Raw genomic sequence first — 27,432 nt, forward strand, 5'->3', positions numbered from 1 at the left:
ATCTGATTGGGTTTAGGAGGCAGGGAGAATGTCTGAGGACAGCACCCAGAGCATCTAGAGGCATTGAGAATAAATTCCAGTAATGGCAAAATTTGACAAATGATTAGCACATTCAGTGAGCTGAGCCAAAAGAAATACAGTTTTTTTGGGAAATATGGGGATGGTTTAACGGAGGGCAACGGTCCGTGTATGTACATTGGGAAGCCTGATGATTTCAGCTTCATTTTCTTTATCAAAACTAGACATATAGATAAACTGAAGGAGAAATAAAGATTCCTGTGTCATCTCCAATATACACAAATCCAGATTTTGAACAAGTCCAAGTTACTATTGGTCACCAGTAGTCTGAGATGTTAAGAGGAGTCTGGCAGGCCAGTGACACCAAGTCCTTTGTATCCTCCTATAAACTAAGTAGGTACTAATACCTCATCACGGTCTGGTTCATTCCTGACTTGGACATCAGTCCATGTGATGTCTTCCTCCACACAGGCAGTGACGACATCTCTGAAAAACCACTTCAAGAAATGAGTATATGTAAGCAGTATTTTGTGCTCAAACAGTATAGGTTTTCTGAGAGTTACACTTCTGATGTATATGTTCATTTATTTTTTAATCATTTGGGGGGAACTCAGAAACATCTGTGGCTTCTTATGCTTTATAGCTGTTCTGCTAAAAACTGAAGTCATAGAAAGAAGAAATTGGCAAGCAGTTTGAACTCTGTAGACTTAAATGGAGCTCTGAGGTGTTGAAGGATGAGCAGAGAAACCACTCAAAATTGCTCTTGCTTTGTCACCTAGGAGTGATTAAAAAAAAAGAGTCATTGTGGCATAATAGTTGGGTTTAATGACTTTGTCTTACAAAATAATGCAAACCAGCTCTTTCCTGAACTGTCAGCCTGTGCAGTCATGGTACTGCATTTTTCCGAACCTAACTAGTAAAGTCCATCTTGAAGAATACTTATGTAGTGTCAAAGAGATGGCTTTTCCAAAGGCCAGAGCAATAAAAGTTCAGCAGGAGTATTAAGGAAACCTTCTCTGTAAGAACACTTAAACAATAAAATAAAATTGTCAGGGGGAATAATCAGTTTGCCAACTCTGGAACGATTCCAGGCTGAACTGGACATCATCTTTCTGTGATAATTTACGAACCCCAGAAGCAGGCCTGCCTTAACGGGACGTGCAGGCAACTGTGGCAGCAGGCTCTGCTGGACTCGCCAGTCCTTTCCCTGCGCTTGGTGTCACGTGAGATTTGATCATTTTGCTGTTTCTGATTACAGGAGAAAGTGCTAGATGCCAGAGTTGAACACAGTGATTCTCAGATATCGTGAGACTCAGACGCTTTTTTGCATTTTCATTCTGTGAATTTTGGATTTTGAAAGTGCATGTGATAGCAGATTAAATTTGATTAAATTAGTAGTTAGTAGAGATATGTCCACTTATTTTATCCCAGTTCATGGAGGCAATTTTCTCTGGGCCTCTGGAAATACTATAAGGGAAAATCCATCAATGCAGAAATTTTCTTTAGCTTACCCAATATTCACTTACAGTTCTAAATTCCTATGAGCAGAATAATTTCTTCTTTTAAAAGTCTTACCTTGTTGGAATGGTACATGTTAAGGAGGGAGGATTCCAGAACATTCTCCAGTGTACCTCAGAGGCTGTGGAAGCAAAGGAAAGAGAAGTGGGACCCATATGAAAGTGGGTGTGGTCCCACTAAGCCACCTCCAGAGACCTCGCCTACCACCCTTTCATCCCTAGCCCACGTTGCCAGCTTCTCTCTCAGGACTTTGACAGGTTTGTAGCATTCTACAAGCTGGGGTGCCAACCAGATGCCACTGGGCTGTCATTTTGCACGTGAAACAACTCAGGCACCCCGATTTGAGTGACTATGAGATGGTTCATTCTCTATGGCATGTGTATTTTTTAAAGAAGAATTTGACAGTCCTTTTAGGGAGTGCAGTTACAAGTTGTCAGTGGCACCTTGTAAAGAGAGAGGAAGGTGGTGCCTCTGGCATTAGTACCATGTGATTAGAAGCAGGAGAGAACATTAGGTGACAGAAAGTGTTTTGCAATGAGGTCGGTGGACTTTTAAAGTCCCATTTAAACATCTAGGCAGCAAGTTGGTTAAAACCCAAGGGGAACTTCACTTGTTTATGTTGAGAATCTATTAGGTGTATTAAGCTTATGGGTTATCACAGAAAAGAGGAAACATCCATTTTCTCTGAAGATAACTAGAGAAGCAGATCTCTTTGGTGTGCCCCCTACCCTCCCCAAACACACAGAAACTCACACGTATGCAGTTATTTTGAGAATGGCTTTCCCAAAAGCAGAAGCCAATTTTGAGTCTTGCTGACCCAGTCACAAAGCATCAGAGACTGGCTGATGAGGTTCACGTACATTTGCTTGGTTGGAGACTACCTGAAGTAGAAAGGTGCTCATTGAATGTTTGATTCATTTCTTTATTCATTTGTTTATCAAAGTCTACGCTAGTCAGAAAGGCTGTCCCTGGGGCGGGGCTGCCAGTAGTTGCCCATGATTCTAACCTCTGTGGGTACTCGAATATTCTGGAAGTGGACATGACATGGAGGATATTGTATTTGACAGAAACTCTCTCAGGAAATGGTGGAGATGAATGTGTGTGACTGGAAGAAACATCTGCTAGTCCACTGGTGTGTGTGTGTGTGTGTGTGTGTGTGTGTGTAGGGAGGGTACTTAGTTCACAACAGTCAAGATCAAGGAACAACAGATAGTCATTCAACCTTCTTCTAAGGAAGGTAGTCCCCATTCTCTGCAGGGCTTTATTTTTTTAAACTTTTTTTATTGTATAATATAACATATACAAAGCAAAGAAAGGAAAAAGCAATGGTTTTAAGAGCAGCATTCAACAAGTAGTTACAGAACAGATCCCAGAGTCTGTCATGGGCTTCCATACCATCCTCGCAGGTTTTTCCTTCTAGCTGCTCCAGAACATTGGAAGCTAGAAGAAATTGTTCTTTTTTTTATCATCACAATCAATTTTTTTCCCTTTTTTGTGGAGAAGAGCACATATACAAAACAGCAATAAATTTCAAAGTACATCACAACAATTAGTTGTAGAACAGATTTCAGAGTTTGGTATGAGTTACAGTTCCATAATTTTACATCTTTACTTCTAGCTGCTCTGTGATATTGGAGACTAAAAGAAATATCAATATAATGATTGCACAATTATACTCATTTGTTAAACCCAACCCTCTCTGTATAACTCCACCATCACCTTTGATTTTTCTCCTACTCTTTAGTGGTATTTGGGCTATGCGCTTTCTAACTGTTTCATGTTGGAAGGGGCTGTTGATAATATGGGATGGGGGGATGGAACTAGTTGATGTTCTGGAGAGGCTGGGCCCTCTAAGTTTCAGGACTTATCTGGTCCAGGGACCCACCTGGAGGTTGTAGGTTTCTGGAAAGTTACCCTAGAGCATAGAACCTTTGTAGAATCTTGTATAATGCCCTAGATGTTCTTTAGGATTGGCAGGAATGGTTTTGGTTGGGATGTGACAAGTCATGATAGGTAGCAATGTCTAACTGAAGCTTCCATTAGAGTGACTTCCAGAGTAGCCTCTCAACTCGATTTGAACCCTCTCAGCCACTGATATCTTATTTGTTGCAGTTCTTTTCTGGTCCGAATGAAATTGTTGATCCTACAGTCCCAGGGCCAGACCTCATCCCCAGGAGTCATGTCCCACCCCACCAGAGAGACTTTCACCCCTGGATGTCATGTTCCATATAGGGGAGACAGCAGTGATTTCACTTACAGAACTGGGCTTAGAGACGCTGCACATGAACAATGAAAGAGTTCCTTCTAATGTCCTAAGTAACTCATAGGCATACCTGTAGGTAGGCTAAGCTTCTCTGCTACCTACATAAGCTTCACAAGAGCAAGCCTCAAGATCAAGGGCTGGGCCTATTGATTTGGATGTCTGTAATATTTGACACAGTATCAGGGGTTTCCCCAATGGTAAAGTTTTATAGTTCCATATTTTTTCCCTCATCCCTCAAGACACTTTCCCAATACTTTTTGATTATTTGCTTAATATACTCTGGGATGTATCCAGGCATTACATTAAGCTGTACAGGATTAAAGACCCTCATTCTTCTTCTGGGCTCCCTGTTTTTGAATTGTTTAAATAATCTATTCAGACAGATCATGTTAGATTATGCATTACAGAAAATTTAGGTTCTAGACAAAATAAACCTTTCTTCCTTTGGCCTCAAAGAGTAGATGAGGTTGTAAAATATAGACAATGTCTTCCTTACCCCTGTATTCAGAATTACCTTAATCCAGACATGATTGGCTTTGTATTTATCTCTAAATACCAGGTTATATATATATATATATATATATATATATATATATATATATATATATATATATATATAAAGAGGCCTCTCAAAATCGAGAAATAACAATTACCACTCCAGACTAAATGTCACTGCTATAAGAGCTTACAGTCTCGGACCCTGTTTTCTTATAAGTATTTTCTAAACGAGACCATACAGTAATTGCTCTTTTGTTTCTGGCTTATTTGAGCTGGGTTTTGGGGGACAGCTCTCAAGAGCTCCCCAATGCTGGGCAGGGTAGAAAGAAGAGCATTTGGTCCCAGGAGCAATCAGAGGCAACTGTTGGAATAAACTTGACAATCAGAAGCTTCTGGAGGGAGGCAGCCAGAGGGCTATAGAAAGAGCACTGTGCTGGGAGCCTGTGCTTCTCCTTTCAGTTCCTACCAGTGGTGAGGGGGAAGGAATCAATGGAATTCAGTATGTATTTGTGAAATGGGCATAATTTGTTACTACTTACCAAAGAAGTATAAGACTGGAGAGGTTGGTCTTTTGAGACCCCTTTGGCTCTTTTAATCCATGACTGTCAGCTCAGATTCCATAGTGACTGACAATCTGTACTTAGAAAGAGCACTAGAGAATCATTTCCTTAGTAATAATGCTAGCATTTTTTTAGCCCTTGCTGTATTAGTTTTCTATTGCTGCCATAAAAATTGCCACAAATTTAGCAGCTTAAAACAACACATTTATTATCTCATGGTGCTGTAGGTCAGAGGTCCAGGTGGGATCTGTTCTGGGTCTCACAATGCCAAAATCAAGGTTTCCACCTGCTGGCTCTTAAAGGGGAAGACTCAGCCCCACACTCATTCAAGTTATTGGCCAAATTTGGTTCCTAGCTGGCTGCTGGCCAGGGGATGGTCTTCGCTCCTAGAGGCTGCCTGCCTTCTTTGCTGTCCTTTCCATATGGCACCCTTCAGCAATGGCCAGTCGAGTCCCTCTCACACTTTGAAATCTCTTTGAATTCTCCTTCTCCGTGGTCTCTCCAGCTGCCTCTTCTGTTTGTCAGGGCCCACCTGGATAATTCATGATATTCTCCCTCCCTTAAGGTCAGCTGATTAGCAGGGGAGACAGGAAGCCAGCAGCAGCCCATCTCAACTGGGATTAGCACAGAGGTAGCTCGATTTTTTAAAAAGGCACAAAAGGAAAGGGAAATGTTGAACTGGGAAATTACTGAGAGGGTCTGGGGCAGGTCTGAGAGGGAATGGAAAAAGGGAACTGGGAAATTACTCAGCAGGTTTAGGGAAGGTCAGAGGGGGTCCAGCAGTCGGTTTATGGAGAAAGGCCAGGTCACTTAGGGCAGGCCTTCTGAGAACAGTCCATTCTGGGATTTAGCAGGATTGCTTCATCTTTGCTAAGAGCTTAGGTTGGACTCAGGGGTCGGCCCAGGGACACAGTCCAGCATTAGGGAAGTCCTCACTTAGGTTTGCACAAGTCTCTGGGGCAAAGTTTGGGCAAGAAGCAGGCCCAGAGTCTTGCAAGGATTCACAATATTATGCTCAACACTAAAGACCTAAAATAAGTAAGTCCAAATGGGAGTCAGACAGTCTAGAATGGGAATCAAGTTCAAACATGTAATGATGCAATGTGATAAGTGTCAGAGTTCTGCACAAAAAAGCCATGACTGCTAATGCTCATGCCTGGGGGTTCCGAGGAAGCTTCATGGAGGAAGTGGTGTTTAATCAGGGTCTCGAAAGAAAAGTAGGAGTTCAGGCACTGGAGAGAAATACCGAGGGTCTCATAGTCAGTGGAAACAGCATTTATAAAGAAGAATCCAGAAGTATAAAATGCATGGTGGGTAAAGAGAACTTGTGTGGCATGATGGGATCAGTAAGTGAGTTGAGGCCAGACTCAGGCAGGCTTTGTCCCTGTGCTAAAGAGTTTGGACTTAATCATAGTTAGTAGATTAAATCGTCAGAGGACTGATTTTCCTCTTCTATTATATATAAATATGTGTAATATAAATTTTATATATATGGTGTAATATGTGTTACATACTTATATTGTCTATAAATATATATATATATATATATAAAATATTTTTACCTCCTCTTAATGGTTCTATTTTTGATTGACCTGAACTTTTGCCTGTGAAAGTTTTCTAGAATCAGAAAAATGCCTTTACATTCCTTGTAATTTTCCTAAATTAAAAATTTTAGAAACCATGCTCTTTGATAGCTAACATAATCTAAAAAAGCCTGTCAACAGGGAATTTGCTTCAAACTGGTGGCTTCATTCAGAGGTTCCAAGGTGGAAAAGCAACAAAAAAAGCAAAAAAAGGAATAGGTTGAGAGTTGTGAGCAGGAGGCTCCCATAGGGACTCTCATGGAACTGCAGCACCCCTGTGTCCTTCAGCTTGGCCACATGGAGTCAGGAGACCTTGCTGCGGGCCATGGAACCCTGTGCAGACAGTGCTGCCAGGAGCTGCAGGGAGCCCCAGGGCAGCGTCTCTCCAAGATGTCATCCCATGTGCCAAGAAAATCTGCTCACTTGCAAAAGGCAGGGCTTTGAGAAAATACTTATAGAAAGTGACAGTTGTTCTGAAGAAAAATGTATTAGATGAGCATGAGGAAAGTTTCCAGTGGACCTTTCTTCGAGTTGTGGCTTAGCCTTTTTCTAAAATTGCTGGAACCCAAACCTTGTTAACCATATATATATATATATATATATATATATATGGTTATATATATATACAGTTATATATATAACATATATAAATAATATATATATATTATTATTTTTTTTTTTTGCATGGGCAGGTACCAGAAATCGAAAACCCAGGTCTCTGGCATGGCAGGCAAGACTTAGCCACCGTGCCCGCTCTAAGCGTATTTTAAATGTTTGCTTCTCAATTGCTTTGTACTCAGGGGCTTTATCCTTAAGGACGTTTTGGAACCCAGAAGGTCTCTGTATCTTCAGTAAAATATGAAAATAGACCCCAGTCTACCATGTTGTCCTCAGTGCCTTCGACATGACGGCACTAGGCTACGCATCACTCTTAGTGCCAGGGGAAATTTCTTTCTCCTGATAAAGCATGCCTCCTCTTGTCAGGGGAGTGAGTAGTAGAGGGCTTTTCCCTTTTTGCCTTGCCTACTGGGAAGCCTATAGTGAGGTGTTACATTGTGTTGCCGTAGCTCTCATTAGGTTTTCTTGTAAAATGATCTCACCCACTTCTTCACTTGAATTTTGGATTTTCATACAGGTTTTAATGGTTTCATAGTATCTGTATTTCTTAGTTACAGTCATCCCAATAACATATATATTTTCCAAAATAGCACAATAAGGGGTTAGCTGAAGAATATCTGCTGATATTCACTGTCACCTGAAGACTACCTCCTGCCCACACCTGTGCCACCATGAGGTCTGAGAATTACAGTGGGCCAGTGTTTGAGTGGCAAGTTGAATTAGGAAATCGGGTGTTTCAGTTTGCTAAAGCTGCTGGAATGCAATAAACCAGAAATGGGTGGGTTGGCTTTTTCAATGGAAATTTATTAGGTTACAAGTTAACAGTCCTAAGGACATGAAAATGTCCAAATTCAGGCTTCAAGAGGAAGATACCTCCTCTGAGGAAAGGCTGCTGGCATCAGAGGTTCCTCTGTCATGTGGGAAGGCACATGGCAATGTCTTCTGGTTCTTCTCTCCAGAATGTCTCTGGGCATGTCTTTCTCTTAACTTCTCCCAGGGTGTTTTCTGTCTAAGCTCTCTGGGCTTTTACAGCCTTTTATCCTCTCACAAAGGACTCCAGTAAAGGATTAAGACCCACCTTGAATTGGGTGAGTCACATCTCCATGGAAAGAACCTTAGCAAAAGGTCCCACCCATAATAGCTCAGCAGCCACAGGGATTGATTAAAAGAACACAGGCTGGCATCAAAATTGGAAAGGAAGAAGTAAAACTATCACTGTTTGCAGATGATATGATACTATACGTGGAAAACTCGGGAAAAGTCCACAACAAAACTACTAGAGCTAATAAATGAGTACAGCAAAGTAGCAGGTTACAAGATCAACATTCAAAAATCGATAGTGTTTCTATACACTAGCAATGAACAAGCTGAGGGGGAAATCAAGAAAGGAATTCCATTTACAATTGCAACTAAAAGAATAAAGTACTTAGGAATAAATTTAACTAAAGAGACAAAAGACCTATACAAAAAAACTACAAAAAACTGTTAAAAGAAATCACAGAAGACCTAAATAGATGGAAGGGCATACTGTGTTCATGGATTGGAAGACTAAATATAGTTAAGATGTCAATTCTACCTAAATTGATTTACAGATTCAATGCAATAACAATCAAAATCCCAACACCTTATTTTTCAGAAATAGAAAAACCAATAAGCAAATTTATCTGGAAGGGCAGGGTGCCCTGAATTGCTAAAAGTATCTTGAGGGAAAAAACGAAGCTGGAGGTTTCATGCTGTTGGACTTTAAGGCATATTATGAAGCCACAGTGGTCAAAACAGCATTGTACTGGCATAAAGATAGATATATCGACCAATGGAATCGAATAGAGTTCTCAGATATAGACCCTCTCATCTATGGACATTTGATCTTTGATCAAATGCAAAAGATCTGAACATTAGGTCTAATCCTTTTACAATTGCAAAGGATCAACTCACCTGGGACATAACAGTCTCTTCAATAAATGGTGCCTAGAGAAATGGATATCCATATGCAAAAGAATGAAAGAGGACCCGTATCTCACACCCTATACAAAAGTTAACTCAAAATGAATCAAAGATCTAAACATTAGGTCTAAGACCATAAAACAGTTAGAGAAAAATGTAGGGAGATATCTTATGAAACTTACAATTGGAGACGGTTTTATGGACCTTAAACCTAAAGCAAGAGCACTGAAGAAAGAAAGAAATAAATGGGAGCGCCTCAAAATTAAACACTTTTGTGCATCAAAGAACTTCATCAAGAAAGTAGAAAGACAGCCTACACAATGGGAGACAATATTTGGAAACGACATATCAGATAAAGGTCTAGTATCCAGAATTTATAAAGAGATTGTTCAATTCAACAACAAAAAGACAGCCAACTTGAACTTGAACAGACGCCTCTCAGAAGAGGAAATACAAATGGCCAAAAGGCACATGAAGAGATGCTCAATGTTCCTGGCCATTAGAGAAATGCAAATCAAAACCACAATGAGATATCATCTCACACCCACCAGAATGGCCATTATCAACAACAAAAAAAAATGACAAGTGCTGGAAAGGATGTGGATAAAGAGGCACACTTATCCACTGTTGGTGGGAATGTCAAATGGTGCAACCACTGTGGAAGGCAGTTTGGCGGTTCCTCAAAAAGCTGAATATAGAATTGCTATATGACCCAGCAATACCATTGCTAGGTATCTGCTCAAAGGACTTAAGGGCAAAGACACAAACGGACTATTTGCACACCAATGTTTATAGCAGCATTATTTACAATTGCAAAGAGATGGAAACAGCCAAAATGTCCATCAACAGAAGAGTGGCTAAACAAACTGTGATATATACATACGATGGAATATTATGCAGCTTTAATACAGAATAAACTTATGAAGCATGTAATAACATGGATGGACCTAGAGAACATATGCTGAGTGAGACTAGCCAAAAACTAAAGGACAACTACTGTATGGTCCCACTGATGTGAACCGACATTCGAGAATAAACTTGGAACATGTCATTGGTAACAGAGACCATCAGGAGTTAGAAATAGGGTAAGATACTGGGTAATTGGAGCTGAAGGGATACAGAATGTGCAACAAGACTGGATACAAAAACTCAGAAATGGACAGCACAATACTACCTAATTGTAATGTAATTACGTTAAAACACTGAATGAAACTGCATCTGAGCTATAGTTTTTTTTGTTTTTTTATATATTTTTTTTATTTTTTATTTTTATTTTTTTCTCTATATTATCATTTTATTTCTTTTTCTGTTGTCTTGCTATTTCTTTTTCTAAATCGATGCAAGTGTACTAAGAAATGATGATCATACATCTATGTGATGATATTAAGAATTACTGATTGCATAAGTAGAATGGAATGATTTCTAAATGTTGTGTTAGTTAATTTTTTTTTAATTAATAAAAAAAAAAGAACACAGGCTTCTCTGGGGGTACAGAACAGCTTCAAACCAGCACATCAGGAGATACCAGAAGAATGATAAGAAGAGAAGAAAAATAAAAGCATAGGAAGTTTGGGAGAAATGTCCCTAATTAAAGATTATTTTCTAAACTCATTGGGGCTTAAAGAACTGCACCTGAAATTCCCATGTATGTGTTTCTTTGAGTTTCATTTTCATATAAGTATTTTGAAGACCTCCTTGCAGTCAACTTTCTAGAAAACCATGATGCTAATGATTGCTGCCATTTAAGAAGCCTTTATTATGGGCCAGGCACTGCGTTTTGTGCTTTATAGATTTAATTCTCATTGTATCCATAAGAAGCCCCCAATACCTGGATAAGGCTACATCCACGTATTAGGAGGATACAAATGATGCTAAAATATTTGCAGAAAGGCCCCTAGAAAGTGGTCCCACTGGCACACGGTGCCGAGGTTTGTCACCACAGTTAACCCAGAGAGAAGCAGTAGAGCTGAGGCCTCTTCCCATCTCAGTCCTCAGATCTGGAAAAAGGTAGCTACTCGGAGGATAAAATGTGCTAGGGGACTCTAATGCTTAGCACAGTGGGTGGCACGTGAGTTCAATAAATATGGTTGTTATGATAGTGAAGAATAAATAGGACTAGGGTTGTCAGATATAGCAAATAAAAATATAGGAAGCACAGTTTAATTTGGAGTTCAGATGAACAACCAATGGTGTTTTAAACTATGTTCCATGCAATATTTGGGACATACTTATAATAAAAATATTATCCCATGCAATATTTAGGATGTATAACATTAAGAAAGTTTACATACTATGCAAAATTTGGGGCATACTTACACTAAAAATGCCATTATTAATTTAAAAAATATTATCCCATGCAATATTTGGGATGTATAACACTAAAAAAATTAACATACTCTGCAAAAATTGGGACATACACTAAAAAATATCATTATTCCGTGCAATATTTGAGACATACTTATCCTAACATAAATATCCCATGCAATACTTGGGACATACTTACAGTAACAAATTATTTCTTGCTTTTCCAAAATTCAAATTCAATGAGGCATTCCCATTTTATCGGATAATCCTAAATAGTAATAATGTTGAATGGTGGCATTTGATAAATACTGAGATACTTCCAGGAAACCAGCCTCACCCCTTTGTGAAGAGCCCACTCAATGTCTCTTGTGGGGATCCAGAGCAAGCTTGGATGAGTCTTTCTTGATTCGGTGTGGTTTGAATTACCCGTCTGTATGGTCAGATTAATTTCAAGCACATGCAGCCTCCAGGTGTTTGACATTTGCTAACTCGGGAAGCTGCCAGTGCCCTGGCAAACCTGCTCTGGTGCTTCTCTGCCTTGGCTGCCCATTAGCATCACCTGGGGAGCTTCTTCAAGTGGACTCAGGCCACACCCAAGGGCAGTTTCCTCAGAAGCGCTGGTGTGGACCCAGGTGTCAGTATTTTGAAGCTGCCCAGGTGATTCCAATGTGCCACTTGGGAAGAGAGCCCACCCCCACCCTGCCTAAGTTTACGGACCCTCTGAAGCCTTGGATGAAGCACAGTGACATGGGCCCCATCTAGGTCCTACTGCCCCAGCCATCAGCATTCACCCTGCCTTCCAGAGTAGCCGAATGTGTGTTGATAAAGCTGCAAAGACCAGGCATAGCGGCTTTTCACAGCTGTGTGTGTCTAGGCCAGACCATTGCTTTTTGCTCCAGTTTCTGTTACTTGGCCCTGAATTTGGTTAATATGATTCCTAGATAGCTCCTAAAAAGGTGACATGGCCTTTTCCTTTTTGGTTACATGCTGATGGAGCTGGCCTCCGTTTGAACTGGGTTCGAGGACTTCCTCAGAAGAAGACAGAGTTCTGAATCATGGAAAGGCTCGTGTCTGATTAAATGCAGCACCAGTACTACAGTAGCACAGGGCCTGGCCATTCAGCCAGGACTGATCCTCAGAAGAGGCAGGAAGACCTGACCCGGCACAGGTCTCACGATGCCGGGATGTAGCAGAGAATTCCTTTAAAACTCTGCAAAAGAGTCCTGTTGTGTGAACTCTTCTTGCTGCTGCATCAGGTAAGTCTATGCTTACAGGACGATTTCATTCTAGTTTGGTCCTCCCCAGGTACAAAATGTAAAGACCTGACATAGGTTAGCCCTGGATTTGCAAAGTCAAATGCATAATCACGATGTACATTGCTTGCTGTTGTCCCGAGACAGGCTGACGCGCCCAATGCTGTGTGCTGCTGAATTATTAGAGTTTGAACTGACTGCTCAGTGGAAAGGAAATAATTCATTTGGCAAAGAAAATACTACATTTCACCAGCTTTAACCTGGGTGGTTTAAAATTCACACTCTCATATGACACTTTGCTTCCTTCTTTGTGTTTTAATTATGATGGAGCCTTTAGGAGAATTTGGTCATTAAGTAATAATCAGATGCTGATTGCCTAAACTCTGCCAAGTGTTTGCTTTTAAAAACCTCAGTCCCAGATAATAAATGGTAGGAGTTTATCAAAGCAAGTAGCATATATTTTTCCTCTCTGTTTTGATCCAGATGTGTAACAATTTCTACCTACTGGTTTAAATTGGCCCTGAGAACACCTTTTGTGTTAAGCCCACTCACAGTTAAAAGGAACCAGCCAGTATCAAGCTGACAATAGAATAATATCTCCCAACTAAACAAAGCGAATCAGCCACAGGGACAAATCATTCCGTCAGTGACCCAAAGCCTAAACTCCATGGTCTCCTGCTATTTTTAGAATTTGAGGTGTGTGTGTGTGTGTGTGTGTGTGTGTGTGTGTGTGTGTGTGTGAAGAATCCTCCTTATTGTAAAAACAATCCAATTAAATATGAAGTGTTGGCCATTGGGAAACAGCATTTTCTTCGCACACCATTTTGGAATGTGTTCCTTTTATGGGGACAGAAAATGAAGCCCACCAAATGGAACTCAAAGGAGGAAGAGAAGACCATGTGAAGGCTCGGGTACTTGCATGGCACAAGCCAGCTGGCCGCTCCTGCAGCCTACGATTACCAGCTGCATGGAGTTGCAGAAGCAGTTGGACCTCATTCTACTGGGATAACAGAATTGAAAACTTCTGCCCTAACTGACTTAGCTGTCCCTGAATTTCACCTGATGTCATCTGTGGCACTGGTAGGGATTGTCCTTGACCATTCCTATCACTCCATGGACCAGTCAGGTGAGTGGGGTCAGTCTGCAAACAGGATGGTTGGTCTGTAGATGATCGCCCCCTGCCCCCAGCCTTAGGCATAGGGATAACAGATAATCCGTATCACAGATTACCACAAACTTAGTTACTTCAATCAAAACCCAGAAATCTCATGGTTTCTGTAGGTCAGAAGTCCAACACAGAATAACTGGTTCTCTGCTTAAGGTTTCACTGGGCTACAATCAAGGTATCAGCCAGGGCTATGGTTCTCAGCTCCTTGAGACAGGGTCCTCTTCCAAGCCCACAAGCCATAGGTAGAATTCGGTTCCTTGCAACTGTAGGACTGAGAGGCCCATTTCCTGAGATGTGTGTCCCCTTTTATCTTCAAAGCAAAAGTGGCACGTTGAATCTTTCTTGTGCTTCGAATCTCTCTACCTCCCCCTTCAGCTTTTAAGGGCTGGTGTGATTACATTGGGCCCACCCAGATAATGCAAGACAGTCTTGCCTTCTTAAAGTCAGCTTATTAATAACCTTACTTACATCTGTGAAGTCCCTTTGGCCATGTAACAAAACCACAGGCATGACACCAGAAGGTGAAGGTCATGGGGCCCAAAGTTCTCCCTATCACAGCTGGCAGTTCTGCCTGGGAGACAGCTGATGCTCTGCAGCTCCTGCTGCTATGTCAAGGGTCAGATATCCTTGGCTGCTTCTTGGCTTCTCTCTTGAAGGAATTTGGGGAGATATGGTCAGCCATTTAGAAGCAGAGGGGTATTTCAATGGGTCTCAAATCTGTCCTGTGGAATCCTGCATTGTCATTTTCTGGGATGGGGCAGAAGTATTTTGGGGGGAAATGTTGACTGGCCTCCTAGATCCTAAGACAGTGAGATCCATTATTCATTCCCATGTGCCCTGATGCCCAGTATCAAGCACAGCTTGGGGTAGGCATTCCTGAAATGTTTATTTGAATAAATGAATAGATAAATGAATTCAACCAGCCTGAGCATCTTCTGTTGGGAGTTTTTGATCTGTATTTATAGTCACCATTTTCTACCAGCTGTTTCCATGTTCCCCCAAATGCTGGAAGGCATCATCCAATTGTCCAGGCTGTGTACAGACATAATCATAAAAACCTTGCTTCCTTTCTGAGAGAGCTTGGCTGGAACATTTTCTTGAAATGTCCCCAAGCCTGCTTCCAAGTCTTAAGCTAATGGCTTCAAATGCCTGTGCTAGGATTAGAAATTGAATTTGTGTATTTAGGTCTTCTGTGGAGTCTAATCCACTATATTTTATTATCTTGTTGATTTATTAACTATCTGTGAAATCTCTTAACTGTACTTTTTATTTTCATTGATTCCTAGGATGAGATTTACATAACCTGTAATCTGTTCTCATACCTTCAACACAAACATACGGGCCATTACATACAGGGAGCTTCTTAGTCATGAAGGGAAAAATTAGCTACAGTTTCAAAGAGAAGCTCATAGGAGACAATGTTGCCCAGCAATATTAAGCTTGGTTTGGCATGAGATTCATTTTTGTTTCTTTTTTTTTTAATCAAATTCCCTGCACTTGAAATCCAAGACAATAATGTCATTCCCTGAATACTTGAATCCAGGAAAAAGGTGGGGAATTGAGTCAAGCTCAGGTGTTAGATGTGAAAATTAGGGTCACTTGAAAAACATTTCCTTTGTCAAACATTTTTAATTGAGTAAATTATAATTTCTAAATCATCATTTGGCTTCCACATTGTTCTCTTGTGAGTGTTATTAGTGTGACTTCCCAGACTGTTACATACGCCCTGGGGACTGTGACCAAATAGAGATGTTTGACATGTAGAGCAAAGCAGCAGTCCTTAGGCCCAAGTGGGGACATTGTACATTTCCCAAATAAACACATCTGCCCAAGTCTCAAGGGCACTCACTAACCATCTGGGGTCTCTTCCCACCTCAGCCATCTCACTCCCCAGAACTAAGAGTGTCAGCAAGTTATCTGCTCTGTTCAAATGCATATTGCCCAAACTAGAGTGTGAGAAAGAAGATTAAGGAAAGGATCTTCCAGGCCATGCCAGATTCTGCCCCAAATATCTAAACACATGAATAAGTGCAAAGTGTCTTACAGCACATGTAGATTTAACTCACAAACCATGCTAGAGAGTTGCGCTGATCTTTGGGGGAGGAAACCACTGGGACAGTATTGACTTTAGAAGTCAATCAGCTGTGAATTGCATAGAAGGGGAAATGTAACGTTAAATGTGGGAGGAGACCTGCTTTCCCTCATTGCTGGTACCAGGTCATTTTAATCAGATGAGAGGTTGGCAGTGCCCTGGCAGCTGCACATTATTATGTTACATACTTTTTAGGGAGTGGATTTGTATTAAAGTTATGTTTAATTCCATATATCAATGATGAATTTGAGCTGTGGCAGCTGCATTTTCCTGGATCAATTTCTATTAAAGGACCACAGAGCAATTACTTCTCTCATAAAGCCGATAGCTATAGTGCATCTGGTGACAATTTTCCCCAATCTTGAAAGTTGCTGATTGAAAGACAAAAAAGAAGCAGGGCAGGACCAGTTCACTCAACATCAGAGTCACCGGGAGTGTCCCTGGGAGCAGCCAGGAGCTTGTAGGAGGTGCTTCCCTCAACACAAGACCACACAGCATTTCAGGCATGTGAGTGTGTGGACAGGATATTGGCATGAAGTCACAATGTTTGCAGAAGCACAGTGGGTGCGGGCAGTGGTCCAGGTGGTAAAATGTAAGCTAGCTGTGTAATAAAAAGCTGCTGGGGATTGCACAGGATGCCTCTGCATTAGGCATTCTCCTCGTGTTTCACATAAATGCATCCTGTTCTCGGGAGCAGAGGAGCAGTGCGTTTGCACTGGCTCATTCAAATTGAATGGTGGTGAAAGGAGAGTCCTGAGCAAACAGACAAGCCAGGCAGCTTTGAAGGCAGGAGCAAGGTTAAGCTGTCAGCCTCATTCTCTGCTGCTTACTGGCTGTTTATTCGCTGGCCTTGGTGCACCCCCAAGGTACACTGCAAAAAAAAAAAAGAAGCACCAATGAGGCGACAGATGCCTGTATACCGCAGGCACCCATGCAGTTGGGCCCAGGCTGTCTGGGGCAATAAAGTTGAAGGCTTCATATGTGGCTTCACCTGTCGTTGCTGGACCTGTCATGGATAATGTTTTGCTGGAAGAGAAGGCTCCCATGGAGAGGCAGTTTGTACTGCATTTTCCTTTTGTTCTTCTTTTTCGGTGCTGAAGCTTCCCTTTGTCACAGAAAGGGTAAGGAGAGTGAGCCTGTGCAAAGCTTTTTGCAACATGTGCTTTCAATTCGTTTTAACAGGAGCAGAGCGTCACAGGTAGCACTGTTCCCTCGTTGGCTCTCCAGTCATGTGCGATGAGGAATAAAGATGCTGTAGGGCAGTGAACCTGAATTTGGTCTGTTCATCCATACTGCATTGAGGGATTGCATGGAGTGGAGTCAGATGCTGGGTGGGGGTGAAGAGCGAGCATCATCTGGTATTCCATTTGGATATATTAGGAGGGACCCTTGACAGAATCCAGTAATTAAAAGGTAAATCATCAAGTGTGTGGTATACATAGGACTTGTAACCTAGGGAATATGCATGGGGTAAGAGGGAGTTAGTTTTCATTTTATGGGGAGTGATAAAGTCCTTAGATTTTCGTGATCCATGGATCAGAAGAAGGGGGAGGTGGGATTTGTACTTGCTTCTGACTTAGAGTATTGTATGGTCCAGAATGGCCAGTTACTTCTGCACATGGTGATAACAAATTCTTCTTGTCCCCAGTTCTCCAAACCATCCCATACTTCCACCCGAGTCAGGAGTGTTTGCATGGGAATCCTGGTGAAAAGTCAAGTTTCAACCCGAGAAGGGAATGCATCCACTGCTTGCTGCCCATTTTCTTTTATGGGAAATCTCATCTTGAGAATTCACTTGGTGTTTTGAAGTGGTGGTTTTGTTTGTTTGTTTTCCAGAAATCTCATCGTGGCTTTCAGAGACCCAAAGACACTGGGAAATCTGCCATTTCCCTGTGAGCTCTTTCTCCAGGCATATGTAGTTAGCATCAGCCCTTGGGGGAGAATATCGATGAGAATGAAGTTCTATATTTAAACGTGTCATGGGCTCAGTGACATTTTGTATGAACTTTTGTAAATCATTGTCATCTGTTCTGGTTTTTAGTTAGGACTTGCTGAAGCAAGCAGCTTCTCTTGGCAGTGCATGCCTCACGCAAGATATTGATGGACTTTGCAGCTGTAAACTTAACTGGTGCATGGCAAATCCCTACCCCGTTCTTTGAGCTCTTTTATAAGCTGCATTAAAAGCAAACAGATTTTTAATTAAAACAGGTATTGTAGTCGCCCTCAGGGAGCTCAAATACAGTTCTGCAAGTAAGTGGATCATGTGAGTCCCTTGTTTCTAATAGACTTCATATAAATTGCATTTTGTTAAAAAGTCTGCTGTTTTTATATCTTTGGGGTTTCTTCTCTGACTCCATTTCATATCTGGTTCAATTGAATAGACACATCATGATAAAGCACATATATGTGCATCTGCGAAATATATCTGTATATTATATGTATACATATTTCCACTATATAGCAATTCATTTATTTATACCCACAAAACATATATGCAAATATGTGCATATGCATAAATATGTATAGACACATACATATCTTTGTGTGTATGTGTAGATATGAATATAAGTGTATATGTTTGTGTGTGTAATCTTCCAGAAGGTTTTGTTCAAAAGGTTGGATTGGGAGCAGTGTCATTGGGCAGCGACAGTGTTAACCTGATTTGGAATGGAGTGAAGCATTCTAGGCATATAAATATGGGCTCTCAGAGAGAAGGGAGATGCTCAAGTGTGGGGCATCCAATGGCATTCCACTTGAGGAAGGTCCTTGTGATTCCCCAGGGATTCATCACAGAACCACAGTGTAGATCACCATCTCCACATCTGGCCTGAGGATGAGAGGATGGGAGCTAGGACAAAAATTTAGGGGAGAGAATGCAAAGTTTTGTATTAGAAGTGGTAGCTTCAGACGGAGTCCATGCTGAAACCACAGAGCAAGTGTAGGGTAGCTTGATTGGAAGCCAAGTTAGGTTTTTCCCAGGAATACTTTTGTAGTGGGTTTTTAAAAGTAGAAGCTTATAGTTTTATGGAATGCTTTATAGTAAGGCATCAAGGTAAAGAGCAAATACGTTATAATATATAAGTTACTATTCAGGAAAAGTTTTGATGAATGAGTACTGAGTTTAGAAAAGAGGAGACTGAAAGGGCATAGCATAATGGAATTCAGACCAGTTTCCCTTTGTTAATACATCTACGTACATATATGTGTATATATTCTCTATAATGTATGTAAATATATGAACAAATAAACATTTTCATGCTTATGCATTTATACATAGTAATGTATGTTCCCTTTTATATTGTACATAAATATCCATGAACATATATAGTATATGTGTGTGTATATATATATCATTTATATGTATTTATGTATGCGGATATAGTTGTGTATATTCTCATTTACTCTCTCTCCTAGGGTAGCATTATATTTGACATATAGTCTCTCACTTACATGTATCCTTGTATGAGATGTATTCTTTTGTGTGCATGTTTTCTCAATTTATATGTAAATAATATATTTATACATATAATGGTTTGCTGACTTTTCATCCAATATTATAGTTTTAGAAAAAACTTTTTATTTAGGAAAATTTTGAAGAGAAACCAAACTCTAGATAAGCATAGCATGAGCCCCTGTGTGCCCATCGTGCAGCATCAACAATTATGAAGGCATGCCCAGTCTCCTTCACCTGTGCTCCACCCGCTTCTCTGCTGCCTAGACTATTGAAGCAAAGCTCAGACAGCCTATCATTTCACCAAGCCTTTTATATCTAGCTCTAACAGTTATGACAATGGCATGACCAGGTCTAAGATGATAACGTCTAAATGCAACCAAATATCCAGTCTGTGTTCAAATTTCCCCGATGGCCTCATGAATTGTTTTAAGTTTGGGTAAATGAGTGTCCAAATAAGCGTCAGATATAGCAATTGGTTGCTGTGTCTCCCCAACCTCTTTTGATCTCTAGAGTTTTACTTTCTTTCCATATATTTGTTGAAAAAAAACTCTTTGGTTCATTCTGTAGAGTTGCATATGGTTTGAATTTTGTTTACTGCCTACCTGTGGGGCTGTTTAACATGTTCCTCTCATCCTGTATTTTCCAGGAAGTGGAAATTAGTTTCCACTCCATTATATTTCTGGTCCAATTTCTTTTCTCATCTTTTTTTTTTTTTTTGCAGGAAGTGGGGCTGGTCATCTCATGGATGCTGCCGAGTACTTAATCAGGAGGCTCACAATGGCGCTATAATGTTAGCAGCCACTGACGATCACTGCCTAAAACATTAATTCTCTGGATGTTGCAAAATGATGATATTCTATAATCTGTCTTCATTTATTAGTTGGAATACTTTCCTGAAGAAAACCTTCCTGTCGTCAACTAGTTGTTAGTCTCATGACCTTTTACATGAAAGGCAGTAAAAATGTTTGAGTCCTGCTCTTTATTTACCAGTTTTCAAAATAACGAGTCAGTCCCCCCAGCCTCGTCCACAGGGGCCCAGTGATATTTTCTTGTGTTATGGTGAATTCGCTTTCTGGCATAACAAGATGTTTCAGGATCATTTGGGCATTTCCTGCCCCAGACCCCAAATCAGCCATTTCTCCAAAAAGCCCTGGTTGCTTTTAGTGGAAAATCAAAACTCTGGGTGCTAGAAATGCCCCATCACTACTGGGTTAGTCATTGTTATTTGACACATTTTCAGCCTGCAGAGCTAAGAAATATGTATTTTCAAGATAAAATGCATCATGATTTCATACTTCCAATTCAAATTCAGGAGTACAAGATTTGTATACAAGTGCACCAGTATCCACTTTCTCCAGATCTCTCTTATGGCACCGATATAATTCTTCCTTTGCTTCATCCCATAAATCACCCAGTCTCAGAAAAACATTACCAACACCATCACCACCAATATATGCTGGAAATGGTTAAATACATTTTGCAGTTGGTTTTGTCCATAGTATATGTTCTAGTTTGCTAGCTGCTAGAATGCAAGACACCAGAGATGGATTGGCTTTTAATAAAAGGGGATTTATTTAGTTATAGTTCTTCAGAGGAAAGGCAGCTAACTTTCAGCTGAAGTTGTTTCTTACATGGGAAGGCACAGGGTGATCTCTGCTGGCCTTCTCTCCAGGCCTCTGGGTTCCAACAACTTTCCCCAGGGTGATTCCTTTCTGCATCTCCAAAGGCCTGGGCTGAGCTGCTTGGGCTGTGCTATGTTGTGCTCTCTCATTTAAGCACCACCCAATTAAGTCAAACATCATTCATTACAGCAGGCACGCCTCCTAGCCAACGGCAGATGTAATCAGCGACAGATGAGATTCACATGCTGTTGACTCATGTCCACAGCAATAGAACCAGGCACCTTCACCTGGCCCAGTTGACACCTGAACCTAAACTACCACAGTACATATCCCACTAGGGATGTTTAGTGAAATTGCTGCGCTTCAAATTTACTTGAATTATTTCCTTCCTTTACACTTATGTCACCAATTCAATTCACATGGTCTTTTGTTTCACTTTGCCTTTCATCTGTAACAAGTACTTTAAAAATTTAATCTCTTTCTATAGCTATTTAAAGTATTTGCTTGGTTCCAGAGTCAAATCTACAAAACAAGATGTATTCAGAGTAGACTAACTCTTATCCCTGTCCTCTCCACCTTGATCAGTCTCTCTCCCATAGTTACTATTTTGGTTTTTTAGTTTTTATTCTGTCCTTCCATTATCGTTTAAACCTAAGTTGGTGCTTTTGTATGGTGTGTATACATACATATATATATATATTTTTAAATAGATGGTAGCATACAAAGCATGCTTTCCCTCCCCCTTGTTTTTTCCCTTCAGAATATCCCCTGGTGATCACGCCTCTTGCAGCCCCTGGGGTCACTGTGGAACATCTGGGTTGCTTCTAGTGTCATACTGCAGCCAGTGCCACAGGCGTTAGCCTCGTGCAATTCGTCTGGGTTCCCCTAGCTTCATCTCGCCTGCTACCTTTAACTGCATGACACTGTCCACATAGTGCAGCCACCACATTTTGCCTCTCTTCCAGCTCCCTGCCACTTACCCAAGTCCCCAGGTCCTTAAAGCAGCCCCCACTCACCTGAAAGCTATAGGCAGCTCTGTCCCCAGCAGCCCAGGCCCTGTCAGATCGCCCAAAGCACAGCTCTGTGAAAGCTCCAGTCATGTCCTATCCGTTGTCCCAGTGCAGCTTCCCAGGGAAGAGGCACTTCAGGAGAAACTTCTACATAATTTCAGAATAAACATCAATGAACGTGCTTTTTCAAAAGGTCTGAATTTACCTTCTGGACACCATGAACTGTGTACATGAGGAGGTTTCCCTCTGCACTGGCATCAATAAAGTTTCATACAACACTTAATTTATGACCCACCCATAGCAAGTCTATAAAATTAAGTGGTCATGTATTCTTAAACTTAATTTTTTTAAAAAAGCCAACATTATAGTAGGTATCGCTTGTTGTTATTTTTTAATCAACTATTTCCAGTTCTACAAAGCTCAAGTCCTGTTGTACATGGTGTTTTTGTAGCCAGGCTTGTGTTCACATGCCAGCAGGACAGACACACATACCATGTGATTCCTTTTAAGGGGATGCTTACAGCGTCAGCGTCCTTGAAAACCATATCGGACTGCAGCTCTCCCACATTCTGTAAAGCACATTTCTCTGCAGTGACAACATTTTGAGGGGATGCCCGCAAAGAAATAGGGACCCAACCCCAGGAAGCTGTGAGTCGGAGGGTTGACAGCAGAGCCCTGCTTCATGGTCTCACATCTCAGATAAAAACCACGTGTATAAAAAACAAAAAACAGAAAGTGTTATCCCTGGAGTCTTTCCTTTATTGTGAGTGTGTGTTTGTGTTTGTGTATTTATAATCAAGAGACATATAAACAGATTTCAGGATTTGGCAGGTAGTCAGTTCTGCTCTAAAGAATGGATTGCCTATAAGAGAGAAGTGGATTACTTATTTGCACGTGTATGTATATTTATATTTAAATGTTGCTTTAGTTTGTCTTTATGTTTTTGTTTATTTGAAAATATAAGCTAGGAAAATCTGTCTATTCAGTGTAGCGTTTTCTACAAACTTTGGTTATACACGAGCACACTTTTCCTTGCTGAGTGATGGTGCTCTGGAAGAGTTCTTTGGGCAACTGGCTCTAATCACCAAAGCACAGCTACAGCTGTGTCCGTGTGCTCCCCAGGGATGGTTTCATATGCAAGGAGAAGCACCCCCAGGGTGACGTCTCCCAAGGCTGTCTGGCTCACTGTTTTTCAAAGGGCAGCGGCGACATATTAGTGACTCATGAAATCAACTCGGTAAATCATAACCAGCATTTTAAAATATGACCCAGATTATAATAGAAAATACTGTATATCATATAAATGCTGTTTGGGGAAACTTGTTTCTCTGTAAATAAATATATGCATATAAGGTCAGAAAGGAAAATGTATTTCTTCCTGTGAGTGGCAATCAAGAAAGTTCAGGAAGGCCCTGCTCTGGTAGCTGGCGGCCCCCACCCCATCCTGTTCCCGGTCCGGGAGCTCTGCTTCACCCTCCCCCATGGGCTCCTTTCTCTCCTTTAGTCCCAAAGCTGCAACTGCAATAGCCACTATCCTCTTTCCTCTTCTTGGTACTTTTCCTCTTTCTCTGTAAACTCATGTCTCATGTCTCTTCTCTTCTCGTTGGTTCTCTAGCAAGGACAGCTAGAATTCTGTGTTCTCATCCTGCCAGTGTTGCTTCCTATTGAAACGGAGCTCGAAGGATATTAAGGAATGATGAGAAAAAAAGAAAGGAAGAAAGAAAGAAAGAAAGACACAGACGGGCTCAGGGGGTCTGAAGCTTGAGTTTACTTCAGAAAGACTTCAGACAACTTTATTCTTAACCAGATCCTGGTTATATACCACAGGATGTCAATAGGCATGCATGCATTTCCTGAGGGAACAAAGTTCTTATCTTTCAGTGTTCTTCCTTCATACTTAACATAACCATTTGGGGTAAACATTCTTTTCCTCCCAGACTGCTCTACATAACAATCTCCACAGTTTACTGCTGCCATCCTGAGGCCAGCTGCTCCCAACAAAACCTGCAGGTCTTGTTTTAACCCGTGGCTCCTACATGCCAGGGAGCCTCCACCCTCCACTTCTGACTTCCCTTCCCAGTAACAGGGGCATCATAGAATGTCAGCATGGCTGCCAGGCTCTTCGCCTCTTCTATTGTGTTTATCAGGCCATACAACTCAAAAGTTCTCTTTTCCCTGCTTGTTTGAATTGTGTTCTTTGCTATTCTGGCTGGTAGAAGAGTTCATTATAATTAGATATAATTTTTCTGAGATTGGATAAAATAATTCACTCTTCTTTTTATTAGTATCACACATCAATTTGAGACATATTGGAAAAATATCTTGTGTATGGCTTAAGACAGACTAATGGATTCAGACCCTTTCCTCTTGCTTAAAACTTTCCTGAAGAAAACTGACCTTTTTACCACCCAAATCCAACAAGTAGACAGCAGGAATAATTAGGTACTTACAGGCACACATGGCCATTGTGTACCTAAGTAATCTCTCATGCATGCTCTCCTAGAAGATGCTGAAAAGTCATTGGTTCTGGAGGAAATTATTCTGGCCTCTCATTAAGACATTCTACAATGCACTGCTCATGGCTCAAAATCACTTGTAGCCCACTGTATCATTTAAATTCTGTTATAATTGCAAATAATAAAAATGTACATCATAAAATGGATCATACAAACCTTTATTACTTGTAAAGTTTTGTCCACTTTTCTATCAAATTAGATATTTTATTTTGATTAGCTTGGTGGGCAGAATTTTAAGAGGGTCTCCAGGACTCCTACCCCTAGTCCAAATGCCCTGTAGAATCCCTTCCCTTTAAGTATAGACAAAACCTGTGCATATGATGGGATACCACCCCCATGACTATATTCCCTACAATAGCAAAGGAAAAGGAATCCTGCAGCTGTAATTAAAGTGCTCTATCAGTGGACTGTGATTTCATCCAAAGGGAGATTGTCCTGGGTGGGCCTGACCTAAGCAGGTAAGCCCTTTTGAAGAGATTCCAAGCAGCCCAGGCCCTCTCTCTGTTAGCCTCCTCAAAACAGCCATGTTCTGGGTTGCTTGTGGAAAGATGTGATGGCCTCCAAGAGCTGAGGCGCGCGCGGTGCGGAGCTGCAAGACCCCAGGAGCCGGCTCCGTGGCCCCTTCCCTACCCGCGTCGGGCTGAGAGGGGCTCGCGCCGGGCAGGGGAACAGGGCCGGGAGCTCATGGGCAGGAGCTGGAGTTGCAGCGAAGCCAGCCGTGCTCAGATGTCCGCTTTACGCGGCCCCTTTAAGAGGAGCCGGGCCGAGACTTCAGCGAGGCTTGGGGGGGTGGGGGGGTGGGCAGAGCCTCAGCACTTCGCGCCAGGAGGCGGGTAAGGGCGGGGCGCGCGCGGCGGCTCGGCCTGACTGACAGGCGCCCCCCGTGCCGCAGCGTTGCCCCCGCCCTCCCGGCTGGCTGTGAGGGCGGGACTCGCCCTCAGCTTGAGGCGGCGGTGGCTACGGGAACGTTCCCGTCCGGGACCTAACGGCTGCGCCGGACGCGCTGAGGGCCGGCGGAGGCGGGGAGCGCGGGGGATGGCGACAGCGCAGAAGGAACGAGCGAGGCCGTGCCACTGGCGGGGCCGGGTCCTCCGCCCCCGCCCTGGGCCGGGAGACGCCCCCGGCGCGGTTGAGGTCCGGTGGCCGCCGCTGAGACCGGCCAGGCTGGGCCGAGGAGCCTTGGCGGGGCGGGCGGCCTCCCCGGACGCCGTGTTCCTGCAGGGCGCCGCCACCGTGGGCTGCGGCTCCTCCAGGTGAGCGCCCGCCGCGTGGGCCGGGGCGGGTGCGCGGGCTCCGGACCCCGAATTCCCACACCGATGGCCGCTGCCCCGCCCCGAACTCTGGTTCCCTGCTAGCCCTGGCCTGGAACCTGTGGCCCGGGATCCCGAAGACAGTCCTGAATACGGCCCTAGAACCAGACCGGAACTCAGGTCCCGGCCCCTGAACCCTGGGCTCAGATTTTGAGCCCTGACTCCCCAGTTCCTGCCCCACATCCTGGTCCTGGCCTCAGAACCCCAAGTCCTGACCTAAGCAACCATCCCTGGTCTCTGACCCTTGACCACAGCTCCTGACCCCCGGGTCTTGGGTCAGTCTGGGTTTTGAACCCCAAGGGTGGTACCCTGGATTCCCAACCCCTGCTTGAGAACTCTAACCCTTGGCTCTTGACCCCACATGCTGACCCCTGCCTCCTCCTGGCTGCCTGTCCCCTCTTGCCCAGATGGCTTTGCAGCCTCCCAGACATAGCAGTGCCCAGGGGAGGACGCTGCTGGGCCTCATCAGGCCTGTCCTGGCTGCCATGGGGCAGGGACGGTCTGTGTCCAGAAGCCCATTTCACCAGGACCCTGGCAGGGGTGTCCTCACTTCACCCTTCCCACTTCTGGCAGTAGCTGCAGTGTCCCTTGGGGTCAGCTCGTCCTCCTGCTTGCTTTTCTAGGGACGCAGGTTGTGTTCTAAACAGTGTCCTGATTCAAGGATGAAGCCTTAGCACCATATTGAACTCAGGGGTGGAAACTATAAACATCTTTTAAGTTTACCCCCTTAGACCCTCTTGGCTTCTCCTGGGTGGTATGGATGGCTGCAGGCAAAGCTGCAGTAGGGGCAGCAGGCCTGGGCCAGAGCAGTCCAAGTCGATCAAGTCAGGGCTTCTGTTTTTGCCTCCTTGCTTCCTTAGGACTCCCTTCTGAGGTGGTTTAGCAGTGTACCTGCCTGGCAGTGAGGACAGAAAAGGCTCCCTGTAACTCTGCTGGCCATTGCAGCTCCCTGCACTGGCCGTGTGGCCACCTTTGCTCCACGTAAGGATGGCAGGAAAGCCTCCCGATGCCACGTGAAGCGTTTGTCTGGTGAGTTGCTTAATTTTAATAACTCATTCCTTTTCTTCTTAAATTTTCCAAGATGAAGGTGTTGTCATTTTAGTACTTAGTTTTCATATGAAAAGTGACACTTTATGTGTTTAGCTTACAGTTCTGCTTTGGCCTCTTAAGTGCGGGAAGGTCACAGGCTTTCTCTTGTGCCTCCTTTTGTGTTTCTGAGGCGTGCCCTCTGCAGCTTGTGCTGGAAGGAGCATCTTGGAGCATGACCAGCCCCTGGGGTTCATGTGTGACTGGGGCGCTGCAGGCAGTGGTCAAGTCACTGTCTGTTGGATGCGTGTGGATCTAGTTTTGGGGCCGGGCCCTGTGGGTCTTGTGCTCCTGTTGGGGTCCAAGGCTATCAATGGCAGCCAGGGTTGTCCAGGGGAAAAAAAACCACGTGGGCATATAGCTGGGAGCTTTGGGGCTCCTGGAGGAGAGTGTGGGCCCAGTGGGACAGGGCTGGGGTGGGTAGAACAGCGGGGAGCAGGATGGGGTCTGCCTCAGTGCAGCTTACTGGCTGCATGACATGCTAGGGCCCTGCTTCTCGCTGTGGTTTGGTTTTTTCCATGCAGCTGCTTGCGACCACTTTAGTGTGCAGTGTGTGTCCAGGTTAGTTCCCCTGTGATTTCTTCCTTGCTTTATCCCTTGATGATGACACCCTCA

General features: G+C 42.9%; 1 protein-coding gene across 7 annotated transcripts in view; it reads left to right on the forward strand.

The window, feature by feature from the left end:
* The window catches only part of LOC143667184 (olfactory receptor 4A47-like), a 275,202-nt gene that overhangs the window by 141,924 nt on the left and 105,846 nt on the right, over nucleotides 1-27,432 (forward strand). For 5 of the 7 annotated variants that reach the window (XM_077141115.1, XM_077141113.1, XM_077141116.1 and 2 more), the window contains exons 1-2: nucleotides 25,507-25,674; nucleotides 26,592-26,760. The exons of 1 other annotated variant lie outside the window; for it this stretch is intronic. Coding sequence is in view for 1 of the 6 variants with exons in the window: in XM_077141123.1 (XP_076997238.1) it covers nucleotides 25,457-25,674; nucleotides 26,592-26,604 (231 nt within the window). In the remaining 5 variants the exon portion in view is untranslated. Of the gene's footprint in view, nucleotides 1-25,375; nucleotides 25,675-26,591; nucleotides 26,761-27,432 lie in introns of those variants that run through there. One more of the 7 variants, XM_077141123.1, reaches the window with a different exon arrangement.

This window comes from Tamandua tetradactyla, chromosome 23 (assembly GCF_023851605.1).
Source record: "Tamandua tetradactyla isolate mTamTet1 chromosome 23, mTamTet1.pri, whole genome shotgun sequence".
In the NCBI taxonomy this organism is placed as follows: domain Eukaryota; kingdom Metazoa; phylum Chordata; class Mammalia; order Pilosa; family Myrmecophagidae; genus Tamandua; species Tamandua tetradactyla.